Here is a 14,538-nt window from a genome sequence, read left to right on the forward strand (position 1 = left end):
CGGTGGTGGCACACATAATCTTTAATACAGAGACCGGGATCTCTTAAGTCGGAGGTCAGCCTGGTGGTCTACAGAGGGAATGCCTCGGCTACACGAGAAACCTAGCCAGTGGAAGGCCAATGTCAAGGTCTGGATTCTGCCCTCTCTCACATGTCTATAGTCCCCGTCTTGAAATAAGAATATCACAGCTGGTTGGCACTTTTCACTGTTCCGGGTTATTGGAACAGCGATTAGATCACATACGGCATTAGGCAGTTGTGTGATCCCAGCCCCCAGCATGCGGACATGCAGACCTAGCCTGACTCGGAAGTGAAGACAGCCAGGACCTGCTCCCCTGGGGGCACAACTTCCAGGGCCTCTACCTCCCCACCCCCACGAGTGGGCTTCTGGAAGTGGATCTCCAGGATGTCGTGCAGCTCCTGAGCATCCAGGACGTCGGGGATATTGGTCACCAGCACTGAGTGAGATGCCTGCTGGAATCTGACCTAGAAAAAGAGACGGAAAATGGCAAGGGTTCACGGGATACAGGGCAGCGGGGAAGCAGAGGTTGGGGCAAGGAGTATCCCATGAAAACACGGGATGGGTCTGGAAGCCCGGAAAGGCTGCTGTGGAGGCCAGCGAGGTTTGGGGCCCCTGAGCCTTCCTTCCCCGGCCCCACCCAGCACTTACCTCAGCTTTCTTGATCTCCCCACTCACATAGGGAGAGACTTTCAGAGGGACCTGCTGCTGGCCCAGAGGTACTGTGAACTGGCCAATCCGGCATAAGCGCTGGGCCACTGTGAGAAACAGAAGGGTGGCCTTTGGCATCAAGGCCTCTCTCGGTCTCACGCACTCTGACCCCCTAACAGCCTGCACAAGGCCCTTACCTTCTTCGTCAACAAAACCCAGCATGACGGTCCCTTGCAGCATCTCCCGGGCCTCCACATCCCCACCTCCATTCCTGACCTTGCCAAAGAAGATCTCCAGCTTGTCCAACAGCTCCTCCTCGCTCAGCTTTAGTCCATCAGGAAAGCCACTGACTAGCACCCTGTGGTTATCTGGCTGGCTGGACACCTGGTGGGAGACAGGGCAGAGTAGGCTCAGCTGGCCCCCTTATCCATGGGACCCAAATGCCGAATCCCACCCATTGCCTGGCGCACCCTGCCGTTCTGTCACCTGGATGTTGGTCACCAAAGGCAGCTCCAAGGGCTGGAGCTGCACCCGAAGCCGGCAGTCCTCTATGTTGATTCTATGCTCCTCTTGCTGCAGCAGCCGTTCAACCACTGGGGGTGGGGGGACAGGGTCAGCACTGGGAAACCTTCTGACCCCCACCCCAAAAGCCTCCACCAGATGCTGCCCCCCACCCCACAAGACTAACCTTTGGGGTCATCAAAGGTGACCAGAGCAGACCCTCCAGGCAGAGGGCAGCAGATCTTCAGGTTAGAAACTATGGACTTAGGCACTTGCTTACGCCCCTGAGTGACGCCTTGGAATACCAGGGAGACTTCAGGTATTGGGAAAGGGATCTGGAGGTTGGGAAAGGAAGGCAATAAACAATCTTCAAGAGTCAGAATGTAGAGGCGGAGAGAAGGCTCAGCAGTTAAGAGCACTGGCTGTCCTTCCAGAGGTCCTGAGTTCAATTCCCAGCAACCACATGGTGGCTCCCAACCATCTATAATAGGATTCAGTGCTCTCTTCTGGCACGCAGGCTCTGTATGCAGAGAGAGCACTCTTATACATAAAATAAGTAAATAAATAAATCTTAAGAAAAAAAAAGTGAGAGAGGTCCCCACCCCTCTTTTCCGGACAGAATGTGTCCCTCAATTCTGTTTGATTGATGCTCAGTGCAGAATGCCTTCACTGAAGAGCTGGATGGTTGGGTAAAGGCAGGTCACACCAGCCACTTGTCAATCATACAAGCTCTTGGTTTGCCCTCACACAAGCCTGAGAGGCAGGTAGCTTCACCTCACGGATGAGAAAAACAGAGATTCAGAGAGTTCAAGAAATGTACTTGAGGTCACCTTGCAGGGAAGTAAAACGTGGCAAATGTATAGGCATGAGCAGATGTGTGTTCGGTGCCTGTGGGGGCCAGAAGAGGGCGTTGTCTCTCCTGCAACTGGAGTTAACAGGCAGTTCTGAGCTGCCCCATGTAGGGCCCGAGAACCTCCGAACCTGTGACCTCTTCAAGAGCAGCAAAGTGCTTATCATCTCTCCAGCCCTTTTCTACAGGACTACCTCATTTCCCATCTGACCTTGTCTCTGGAAGAGCGTGTGCGTTCCCTTTTCAGCTGCTGCAGCTCCTGCAGCCTCGCCCTGAGCCTGCATTGCTCCTCCTGAAGACTGTAGAGGACCTGTTGGAGCAGAAGGGATTAAGAAGGAAACCACCAGCCTTTCTAGAGAACAAGTGAGCGGGGATGGGGGGGTACGCCCTCTGGACTCTACAGAAGCAGAGATGATACTCAAACCTCTCAACACCCCCAACCCCTTTTCCCTGCCCTGCCCTGCCCTGGTCCCAACCCAGTCCACCTAGGGGTCCTACAGCAGCTACAACTCATTCACAAGCTAAGTCCAAAGTTTAACAAATGCAAACCAAGCTCCCTCTATAAGGCTAGAAGGCCTTGTGTCCTGATATGGGAAGAGTCCTGCTAGCCCTCAGGCCTGTACCAAACTCATACAAATTGTGTGGCCGACTGTGGAGAGAGGCAGGAGTTTAGAAGAAAGATAATCCTGAGGCAAAGAGATGAAAGCAAAATATAAAAATAGGTGGGCGGCAGTGGCACACGCTTGTAATCCCAGCACTCTGGGAGGCAGAGGCTGGCGGGTCTCTGTGAGTTCAAGGCTAGCCTGGTCTATAAAGTGATTCCAGGACAGCCAAAGCTACTCAGAGAAACCCAGAAAGAGAGAGAGAGAGAGAGAGAGAGAGAGAGAGAGAGAGAGAAGAGAGAGAGGAAAGCAACTGAATCCTCTAGGAGCCAGAGCTTAACATACCACTGTTTGCAAATTTTTTCTGTTTCTGGGGATTGAACCTCTGCCCTCGGGCATTCAAGGTGTACAGTGTCACTGAGCTACAGCCCAGCCTAGCTGTTACTATTTACAGAGCTAGATGCGTTTGCTTTCTTTCTACAGTTGTGTGAGTGTGCATGTGTGGAGCCCTGAGGACAACTGTGGAGTCCGTTTCTCTCCTCCCTCCCTGTGTGTTCTAATTACACTCAGGTGCCAGGCTTGCTCAGCAAGCACCTTTACCCTTTCTTTCTTCTTTCTTTTCCCACCCCCTCTTCTCCCTCCTTCTTCTATTGATAAGATCGCAAGTAGCAGGCTGGGCTCGGTAGTACATGCCTTTAGTCCTAACACTAGGGAGGTAGAGGCAGGTGGATCTCTGTATTTGAACCCAGCCTTGTCTAACAGAGAGAATTCCAGAACAGCCAGGGATACACAGAGAAACCTGTGTCAAAAACAAACAAAAAACAAAAACAAACAAACAAACAAAAAACTCAAGTAGCCCAGGCTGGCCTCACACTCTTTATGAAGCCATGGGTGACCTCCTCCTGAGAGCTGGAATTACAGGCACCTACCACCAAACCTAATCTACGCAGTGGCAGGGATTGAGCTCAGGAGTCCAGTTGGATACCATTTAGCTCAGGCTGGCCTCAAACTCAAAGCAGTCCTACTTCAGCCTCCAGTGTTGAGGGATTACAGGCATGAGCTACCCTAACCCGTAAAGGAAACCTTTCAAAAGGCCTCTATCAGTCAATTCTTGTCACAACACTATGGAGCCCAGCTGGAAAAGGTTAAAGGGTTTGTCGGAAGTCTTTTGACCAGGCAGACTGATTCCAGAAGGCCCTGCCATCCAGGGCTTCCCGGTGAAGAAATTAGGTCCAGAGTGGAGAAGTAATTTGCACATCTCCTAGCCTGTCCTCTTTCCACACAGCAATCGGCCTTCAGGCTGGTGTGATTTGGAGCCAGTCCAAACAGAACACCAACAGAACAGACAGGGAAGAGGGCACGAGGAATACCAATGAATGCACCTTTGTTTGTGGGAGAGCACAGACATTGGCTGGCAGAGCCCAGGAGGCTGTTATGGAACCTGGCCCAGAGGAGGGCATCTTTATCTGGAGTGAGCCAACCCTGTTTTGATCTCTTCTGTATCCCTAACGTCTAGAAAAGCCTCTGGGACAAAACAGGCACCAGGAACGGCATGGCGAATGAATGGAGTGGGGGGCGGGGCAGGAGCACACTACAGGTGGCACTGAAGACCTCCTGGATGAGTTTCTTCCACCTCAAGCAGAGAACTGCAGCTTGACCACATTATGCCGGCTTAGGAATGGTGAAAAGGGTCCCCGCTTATACCTGTGCATCAGATCTTACAAACTCAAATGGTTTTTGTTGTTGTTTTCTTTTTCTTTCTTTAGTTCTTTTTATTTGTTTGTTTGCTTTTGTTTTTTCCCCAAGACAGGGTTTCTCTGTGTGGCCCTGGTTGTCCCAGACTTGCTTTGTAGACCTGGCTGGCCTGGAACTCACAGAGATCTGCCTGCCTCTGCCTACCGAGTACTGGGATTAAAGGTGTGCACCACTAGCTGATCTGGTGTGCCTGGGTCTGTGTGTGTGTGTACAGGCACGCATGTGGCACACAAGTAGGAGTCTGAGAACAAGCCAGATATCAGTCCTCCCTCTGCACCCTGTTTGAGACAGGGTCTCTCAGGTGTCACCACTGCAAGGACCTGGCTAGCCCTGGGTTTCTGGGGACTTTCCTTTCTCTGGCTACCATCTTGACATCTATGCACTAGGGTTACAGATGCAAGATACTATGTCCAGCTTTACTTGGGTTCCAGGGATTTGAACTTAGGTCCTCATGCTTGCATAGCAGGCACCTTGCTCACTGAGCCATATCCCCTACTATATATTATCATTTTTAAAATCTAATCTATTATTGGACATATACATTTTCACTTATTTTTTCCTTCCTTTTTTTGTTTGTTTGTTTTGTTTTTTTGTTTTTGGAGGCAGGGTTTCTCTCTCTGGTCTTGGCTGTCATGGACTCTTTTTGTAGACCAGGCTGGCCTCGAATCTGCAGAGATCTGTTTGCCTCAGCCTCCCCGAGTTGGGATTACAGGCACATGCCCAGCTCCATTTTTCTTTCTGTTTTGGAGTTCTGAACACAAGGTTTTCAGTTAGCCCAGCTAACCCAAAATTCAAGGCAACCCTCTTGTCTCACCCTCCAAAGTATTAGAATTACAGGAATGCGCCATGCTCTTTATTCCTACTCTTATAAATGATGCTACAATATTAGTTTTCGCACAAGGGTCTCTGTTCACAATGAGATAAGCCTATTTTGAGTAGAAAGTACTGTAAGTCCAAAACGCATTAACTTTTGGATCCTGGCTCCAGGATGACCAAAAACAGGAGAAACAACACTGGGGGCAAAAAGGGCCACAGCCGCCTGCAGCGGATTAGCTGCTCTAACTACACCGGATGCATGTACAACAAGACCATTAAGCAGTCTGTCATTCAAAACAGAGCAGAGGCCAATGCACCAGGGCCACCTCTGAAGTGTCTTTGGTGGTCATGTGCTTCCCAAGCCTTATGTGGAGCGGAGCTGCGTTTCTGTGTGAGCTATTGCATTCCTAAGCAAGGTGGTCAGGGATCAAGTTCCAGAAGCCTGGAAGGACCGAGCGCTTCCACCTGATTTAGCTGTGCCACCAAAGCCCATGTAAAGAGAGCTTGCTTCATAATAAAGGAAGAAAAAAAATCTTCTGAGACTAATAAAATAAGATGGAAATTATGCTTTTAAGAAAAGCATGAAGCCGGGTGGTGGTGGGGCACAGATTTAATTCCAGCAGAGGCAGATGGAGCTTTGTGAGTTCAAGGCTAGCCTGGTCTACAGAGCAAGTTCCAGGACAGCCAAAGGTACACAGAGAAATCATGCCTGGAAAAAAGAAAAAAGAAAGAAAGAAAGGAGGGAAGGAAGGAAGGAAGGAAGGAAGGAAGGAAGGAAGGAAGGAAGGAGAAAGAAAGAAAGAAAGAAAGAAAGAAAGAAAGAAAGAAAGAAAGAAAGAAAGAAAGAAAGAGAAGAAAAAATGCATTGAATAAAACAGGAACAACAGGAGAAAAACAGAAATTTAGGCCGGTTTGGGTTTACAGATCTCAGTGGGCAAACAGGAAGAAAGATGACTGAGAGAAACACGAAGGAAAAGTACTCTGAATGCACTTGCCACGGTTTCACTATCAGCTGTCATCCGCGTGACTCCTTGCCATGCGCAGAGATAACATCCTATCACAAGTGCAAAAGATCAAAATGCAAATGTGCTGGTCCACACCTTTAACCCTGATCTGCACTGTGACTCCCGAGCCACCCAAGTCTGCACAGTGAGACCCTGCCTTAAAAACAGAGCAAGAGTAAACGGAGAGTGAAACAAAAGGCTCCTGCTGAATGTGTGACACTTAAGCTAGTGTGCAGCTGGGCTGTTGCCGGTTGAGGGCTTGCCTGTCTGTAAATTTCTGCTCATTATCTTTATGACAGGTCTAACTGTTTTTAATTGCATAATCCAAATGCTGACCAAGTCGCTAAACTCCTGTGATCACACCCCCGTGCCGCCCTGTGCTGGGGATAGAAGCAGGGACTTCTAAATGTTAGGAACATGCCCTATCCCAGAGCCACACACCCTGAGCCTAGCAGATTTTGTGATACTTGAATGACAGATTCCCCACCGTACCTGATATATACTAGATCCTCAGGAGCCCCTCATCTGCTTCCCCTGTCTGCTGGGTAAGTGGCATTCCACTAAACAGGCTCCGGGTGGGAGGTGGTGAGATGGCTCAGTGATAAAAGCACCACACACACACACACACAAAGACTGATGACTTGAATTTGACCCCAGATCCCATGGTGGGAAGAGAGGACTTCCTGAAAGTTGTCCTGTGACTCACATGCTCACCTTGGCAAGTGAGCTTGCTCTCTCTCTCTCTCTCTCTCTCTCTCACACACACACACACACACACACACACACATATACACACAGTAACCACAGCAATAAAGATTATGTAGTGATTAAAAGGCACATTACTAGCAGGGCTGGAGAGATGGCCAGCAGGTAAGAGTATTTGCTGCTCTTTCAGAGAGAACTCATATTTGGTTCTTAGCACCCGTGTGGTGATTCACAACCACCTAATGTAACTCCAAATCCAAGTAATCCAACACCCTCTTCTCTTTTCCACAGGCATGGGGCATACTTGCAGACAAGACACCCATATAAAGATAAAAAATAAAAATAATTCTTTCAAAAAAGAGAAATTAGTTTAAGACTATTTATTTATTTATTTGTATGTGTGTGTGTTTTTCGACAGTGTTTCCTTGTGTAGGCCTGGCTGTCCTGGAACTCGTTCTATAAACCAGGCTGGCCAAGAATGCAGACATGTGCCTGCCTCTGCCTCCTGAGTGCTGGGATTGAAGGTGTGTGCCACCACCACAGGGCTCTAAAACAATTACAAAATAATAATGGGAGGCTGGGCATTGTGGTGTATGATCTTAATCCCAGTGCTTGGGAGGCAGAAGAAGGTGGATCTCTGTGAGTTCGAGGCCAGTCTGCTCTACAGGAGTCCAGGACAGCCAGGGCTGTTACACAGAGCAACCCTATCTTGAAAAACAAAGCAAAACAATGGGCTGTAGGGGTGGCTTGGAAGTTAAGAGCACTTGCTGTTCTTGCAGAATGCTGAGGTTCAAGCCTAGGACAAGCAGCTGAGGTGCCCATTTGACCTGGCCCCCAGGTTCTCCCAGCATCCCTCAGTCCCTACCTGTTACAGACAGAGCTAGCAAACCCAGTTCTCTGCCCTGAACTTTCCAGCCTGGCAGTGTAGGGGATAGGGCATCCACCTCCCCTGGAAGCTCTTCCCCATATAATCCAGAAAGTTTGGTTCCTCTCACCCTCTCCCTTTGCATGGCGACTTCCCTGGCCCCTTTCTACCCACCTGAGAGCTGCACCCAGCAAACCTGCATTTAGTTTGGCTTGAATTGGCTCATTTTGTTGGCGGAAATATCTTATCACAGATGTCCTAAGTTAAGTTCCCAGGAATTTTTTTTTTAGTCTTTTTTTTTTTTTTTTAAGATTTATTTATCATATATAGTGTTCAGCCTGCATATAAGCTTGAACACCAGAAGAGGGCACCAGATCTCATTATAAATGGTGAGCCACCATGTAGTTGCTGGGAATTGAACTCAGGACCCTTGGAAGAGCAGCCAGTGCTCTTAATCTCTGAGCCATCTCTTCAGCCCCCCAGGAATTTTTTTTTTTTACTATTTTTCTTTTTGTGTGTGTGTGTGTGTGTGTGTGTGGGTGTTTTGCCTGCATGTCTGTGTGTGCATCATGTGCATGCAGTACCGGAGGAGGCCAGAAGATTGCCAGATGCCCTAGACCTAGTTGCAGAAGGCTCCTGACTCCATGTGAGTGATTGGGAGCCGAACTGGCCCTCTGGAAGAACAGTCAATGCTCTTAACCATCGAGCCATCTAACCAGCACAGTTCCTGGGATTGAAAAAAATTTATCTGTGTATTTTTAAAGTATTTACATTGATGGATATTCTGCTTGCATGCATGTCAGTGCACCACACGCATGCTTGGTGCTGGAGAGGCCAGAGAGGGCGATGGATGCCCTGGAACTAGAGTTACGGATGGTTGTAAACCAACACGCTGGTGGTGGGGGCTGAAGCCAGGTTCTCTGCGAGAGCTGAGCCATCTTTCCAGGCCCCTACTTTACTTTTAAAGGCAGGGTCTCACTCTGACCTGGAGCTGTGCAGTAGGGCAGGGCCGTGCCCATCTCTTCCCGCCCACTGCTGGGATTATGGGCACATGCATGCCACTGCACTCACTTTTTTTTTAAACCTGGGTTCCTGAGGACTGAATTCCTTCCTATGCTCTCAAGGTAAGCAGTTTACAGACTGAGCTACCTTCCTATGGGACAGGGAGAGCCTGCGGGTATCCTTGTAAAGAAGTGTAATATCCCTACACAGGAAGTGGGGAAATTAGAAAGAAAGGCTAATGTTTGCTCCAGTGCAACATGGTCTGAAGAAACCACGGCAGGTTTCCTCCTGGAGCCTGTGATTTTTCATAATGTATCAGAGAGGCAAATGAAAGTTTCCCAAGCAAAAGAACTAACAAAGAAAGAGACGGAGAGCTGATGAGGACAAGCTGAGCTGGGTCCTTCCTCAGAGGTGGCTGCCTACGGTAGGGCACTGTGCTTGCTCCTGGGGCCTTCAGGGCTGTTAGCTGCTCTGCTTCACAGGTCAGCCGAGCAGATCTGAGTCGGCCTGAGTTTGCATTCACAGAAACCGCCTGTCCCAGAGGACCAATGGTCAGGTTGATGCAGAAATCTGAGAGGGGGTGGTTGGCTAGAAGTGCTGGGCATTTCTGTTACTCATTAGAGCAGATACAGAACTCTAATGTGAATTAGCAGTTCTCTCTACAAAACCCAAAAGATATATCCACACAGAATTACCAAGATGAGAGTCCTAGTCTTTGAGGCAGTAAGTAAAATGACCATCCACAGCCCAAGGGGACGCCAGCTCTCTACTTCTCAGCCTAGAGCACTGTTGCTCTGGCACACCGGCAGCACGCCCTCTCCTGCTCCCTTACTTACAGCTTGAAGAGTCGCAGACATGGCTTGGCAAAAGCTGAGGCTTCAGAGCAGGGTTCAAAATGGAGGGTCCTGAGAACTAAACTGTTTCTTGGACCCTTAAGTCTCTTCAGCCTCCCGCAGTGTCTCAAACAACCCACTCCCGCTGGTAGGTTTTGCTTCCACTTTCGTTTCCTGTGTTCTGCCTCTGAGCACATAGCCCCACCCTTGGGTGGAGCTTTTCAAGTCTTCAACTCCAATTACCCAGAGCCGGCCCTGAGTCTGTGCTCTGGAGAGGGTAAAGGGAATGCTAACCCTAACTAACCTTCCTAGGCAGCCAGTTCTGGCATGTAGCACATCTTGCTTATTGTGTGGGCACCATGGTGAAAGAACCATGGTGGCCAATTTTTGAGTTGTTTTATGTGGGTCCCAGAAACTGATTTGTATCAGGCTCAGCTGCTTTACCCACTAAGACACCTTGCTCTCACTTTAAACATTGTGTGGACTTGTGTATGTGATGCAGGTGTTGGATAACTTTAGTGCTAAGAGCAGAGTTAACTGCTGAGCCGTGGATGCTTCCAGGCCCAGGATGTCTCTCGTAATGTTTTACATACATGAAGAACTGCTCTATCTGCATGTAGACCTGCATGCCAGAAGAGGACATCAGATCCCAGGATAGATGGTTGTGAGCTTTCATGCAGTTGCTTGGAACTGAACTGAAGACCTTTGGAAAGGCAGTGTTCTTAAATTCTGAGACATCTCTCCACACCCCCCCACACACACAATTTTTTTAAGATTTGCATCATCAGCACTTGAATTGTGCAAGGACAACTCTCAACTTAGCACACAGGTCTCAGGTCCCTCCTTTTTTTGAGATGGTGTCACCATGTAACATTGGCTAGGCTCTGCCTGAGTCTTCTGGGCTTGGTGGCAAGAGTGGCTGGCTGCTTCAAGAGGGTCTCACACTTGACCTGGAACTTAAGTAGACCAGGCTGGCTCTGCCTCCCAAGTGCTGGGGTTTTGAGCACGTGAAAAACCCTTTGATTGAGACAGGGTTTCTCTGTGTAGCCCTGGATGTCCCGGAACTTGCTGGGTACACCAGGCTGGCCCTTAAACGCAAGAGATCCTCCGTGCCTTGTGTGCTGGTAATAAAGACACATACCACCACCATCTGGCTGCCTGTATTTTTAATCTCTGCTTTCTTTTCCTTAAGTGTTGAGGACCTGGTGTTACCAGAATGAGGCTCCTAATGGGAGGCAGCCAGGAGCTTCACCTTTCCCTGCTTCTGAGGACCTCATTTAAAATGTCAGCAGCAGCTCCTGGGCAAATTCACTTTCCTCAAGGAGCTGTCAGTCTATCAGGTAGTCCCAACCCAGCGGTTCAAGACTCACAAAAGCACAAGGGCTTCATTACCCACAGCCCCCCTTTCCCATACACATTTAACAGGCAGACTTTTTTTTTTTTTAATTTTTAATGATAGAAATGAAAATATACCTAAAAGCGAAGCTTCTGGAAAAACCATTTGTTTTTCCCTGTCTTGTATCTAGAAAGGAAAATAAATAATAAGTAAATAAGTGACACTTGGGAAAACAAAGTGGAACACGACAAATTCTCTCATGGGAAGCTGCATTCAACAAACATAGGACCCACTTACCGTTCCTCAAATTTGACCTTGGCCTCCCGCCTGGCTTTGCGTTTCAGAGCTGGGTCTCTAAAGACATCCTTGTTGACAACAGTTTTGTCCAAGGGGATGTCCACAGAGTACCTGGGGCAACAACAGTGCAGAGGCAGATTAGCTAGGGACACCAGGAAGCCGAATCCTCAAGGGACCCGGGTGTAGTCAGGAACATAGCAAGGAGCAGCCACTGAAGACATGCTACATTTCCATTCAAGTCCTTGGAGAAACTCTTATTTTGGTAGCCATTTATGTGGTCTCAAGCACTAGAAAAAATTGTTCTCAAATTTCTGGAACTTCTACTATTCAGAGGTGAGATTCATCATGCTAGACTTCACAGCTGGTTTTTCCTAACTGAGTGTAACTCCAGCAACCCAGAGACTGAGGTGAGATCTCTGGCCAGCTTGAGCACAGCAACCTACTGAGACCCCCCCCAGGGGAAAGTCACTCTCAGCAATCAATCTTAAAACACACAGTACTGGCCCGTTCCTTTATTTTGGCAGTTCCTTTATTATCCCTGGACTAAGACAGCTTGTGCTAGAAAGACCCTGCCACCAACTTTTGAGCTGGTTCCACTATATAGCCGTGGCCGGAATATCCACCTGCCTCAGCCTGTCAGGTGCTGGGATCCTAACCGTGCACTACCACCTCAGATTTTTGGGGGTGCCCGTGGAGACGGTTCAGTTGTTAAGAGCACTGGATGCTTTTCCAGAGAATCTGGGATCAATTCTCAGCACACGCGTGACATACATACATCCATATATAAAGATTAAACATCTCTATGTTAAGACTAAAAAACAAACAGGCTGCACAGTGATGATGCTTCCCTTCCAGCCCTGCACCTGGGTAGGAGTATCTGAATTCTAGGACAGCCATGGCTACACAGACAAGACAAACCAATCAACCACCATCACCAAAAAACAGAACAAAACAAACCCAGCTATACAGCCTTGGCTAGCCTCAAATTTATGTGGGGGGAAAAAAAATCCTAATGTTGGGTGTCTGTGCACATGAGCGTAGGTGCCCCTAGAGTCCAGAAGAGGAGGTCTGAACTCCAGAAGAGGAGGTCTGAACTCCTGGAGCTGGAGTACAGACGGCTTGGAGCCATTAAACATGGACGGGTTCTGGAAACTCGGCAAGAATAAGCACCATCAATAACGAACCCATCACTCTACCTCTATCTAGGCTCCAGGGATGGGGCCCTGGTCACCAACAGAAGGCACTAACCTGTCCCAAGGCCAGAGGAACCCATCTCACAGGACAGTGACAGAAGGCAGACCAGACCCTGTCCTTGTGTACAGGGACGTAAGCCCAGCAACCTATACTTAAGGAGGCAGCGGAGGCAGAATGCTCACCTCTGACCCAGAATGCAGGATTCCAGGTTTGAATATAAGTCTTTCCTCAAAAACGTAAGAAGATGCGAAGGACCTGGGAGATTAGGAGACAGGAATTCTCCAGGATGGACTAGAGTAAAATCAAGCTTACTCCCACTCTCCCGAAGGTGCTGTGCTAAAACCTACGCTCTTACATCTGCTGGGTAGAGTAGGGCTACACAAGCTGAGTTAGCTTAGCGTTCTCAAAACAGGAGAGGGAAAAGGGAATATGAACGATGGCCTTTTTTTGTACCTCATCACCCATGAGAGGAAAGGAAAAAAAGCCACACTTCCGTTTTTGGAAGGCTCACCTTGTGGGCATGAGGTGATTGTAGTTATAAACTTTCACAAAGGACTTGATCTTTGATCTCTTGGCGATTTTCTTCTTGCCCATGGCAGCTGTCACTTTTCGGGGATAGCGGTCGATTCCAGCCACCAGGGCATGGCTGTAAGGGCGGTCTGAGGTGCCATCATCAATATTCTGAATAAGGGAAAAAAAGCCATGTTATGGCTTGGGCCCTATCTTAGTAAAATAGTATGTTTACTGAACACACACTAGATGCCCCACATCTCTCGACTATTGTACAGGAGAATCACAATCAATCAAAGCTAAAAGTCAACATGGCAGCAACTGTGAATTGAGTGTTTATTCCCATCAGAAGACTTTGCAAAAACTCGAGGGACAGGCGATTTAAAAGTCTTAGAAAACATTCAGAGTGACACTAGGTGCCATCTTTCACACCTATCACCTTCCTCCATGTGCCTAATGCATAGAGAGCCGAGACTCCTCAATTTAAAATAAATGGCAGTTATAGAGGCAGGGGAGGCCAGAACCACAGCGGGTTTAAAACTGGATAAGGAGGAAGCAGCAAAATGCTTAAAAATACAGGCAGCGCATGTTGTAAGTGGAAACAGCTTCTCCCAATCACACAACACACCTGTAATATCATATGTTCAATACATGGCGGCCGCTATTATATAAAGCTTATTTGGTGGAGATCACAGTCTGGGTCAGGATCCCAACTCAACTCACACTTGCTTCAGACCCATCGTGCATACGTTCACCACCCGCGATCCCGCCCATCCGACGCTGCAGCCCAGATCCCCGCACGCAAGCAGTCAAAAGGCGCCCGGAGAATACCTTCACGATGACGGCTTTGCGTCCCGAGTAGCGTCCGGCCAGGACGAGCACCACTTTCCCGGGTTTCATGAACTTGCCCATTTCTGCGGAGAACAAAGACAAGGAGCCGCTGAGAAGTCTGTAGAGCGAAACGTCCCGGAGCCCGACTTGGACACGCGAGTCCGGGTGGTAGGCCGGCGACTGGGATCGCTCGCGGCCGACCAGGCCACGCAGCTCGCAGCTACTGCTCGCGGGACGCGACTCGCCGCGAAGCCGGCAGAGGCGCTGAGTGTGAAGGAGCCCAGCAACCCGACCCCGGGGAGGCGATGGCGGCGGATTGCAAGCCCCTCTCCGGGCCTCTACTCACGGACAGCAGGCAGCCGGCACCCAGCAGAAAGGAAAGACGGACACTTCCGCTAACCTTTCACCCTGCGGGGCGGGGGGAGGGGCCAACTTCCGGTCCCGCCTCTCAGGCCTCTTCCCCGCCGCTTGGTTGGCGGTCCAAGTTGCTGGCGGAAGAAACCCGCGAGGCCGGAACGGGCCGCGCGTTTGTATGAATCAAACTTTATTCATACCTCCAGCGGCAGACAGGAACAGAGCTCGGTCTCCGGCGGGGCGAGGGAGGGGCGAGGAGCACGCGCGAGCCTGCACTCTGCGCCGTCGCCGCTAGGGGGCGGACGCAGGCTGAAATGGACTGTTTTGCCTCGGAGGACGAGAGCTCTGACCCAACACGCGAGGGTCTGAGAGACACTTCCAGTTCCAGTCTAACCTGGGTTCCACACAGAGATC

The 14,538-nt window shown here is 49.4% G+C and overlaps 2 protein-coding genes across 2 annotated transcripts; both read right to left on the bottom strand.

Moving 5' to 3' along the window:
* Positions 1-3: 3 nt before the first annotated feature.
* On the bottom strand, positions 4-9,777 carry Ifi35 (interferon induced protein 35). Its single transcript, XM_021641151.2, has 7 exons — positions 9,606-9,777; positions 2,232-2,330; positions 1,358-1,505; positions 1,156-1,262; positions 867-1,053; positions 670-776; positions 4-485 (listed from the first exon to the last, which is right to left on the bottom strand). Exons 1-7 carry the CDS (start codon positions 9,624-9,626, stop codon positions 294-296), a joined length of 861 nt encoding a protein of 286 aa, XP_021496826.1. The 5' UTR covers positions 9,627-9,777; the 3' UTR covers positions 4-293.
* Positions 9,778-10,996: 1,219 nt separating this feature from the next.
* On the bottom strand, positions 10,997-14,235 carry Rpl27 (ribosomal protein L27). The gene is made up of 5 exons (XM_021641120.2): positions 14,117-14,235; positions 13,771-13,853; positions 12,941-13,110; positions 11,236-11,346; positions 10,997-11,124 (listed from the first exon to the last, which is right to left on the bottom strand). The coding sequence occupies exons 2-5, from the start codon at positions 13,849-13,851 to the stop codon at positions 11,076-11,078; spliced, it is 411 nt and encodes a 136-aa protein (XP_021496795.1). The 5' UTR covers positions 13,852-13,853; positions 14,117-14,235; the 3' UTR covers positions 10,997-11,075.
* Between the last annotated feature and the right edge of the window lie 303 nt (positions 14,236-14,538).

Source organism: Meriones unguiculatus, chromosome 7 (assembly GCF_030254825.1).
Source record: "Meriones unguiculatus strain TT.TT164.6M chromosome 7, Bangor_MerUng_6.1, whole genome shotgun sequence".
NCBI classification, from domain to species: domain Eukaryota; kingdom Metazoa; phylum Chordata; class Mammalia; order Rodentia; family Muridae; genus Meriones; species Meriones unguiculatus.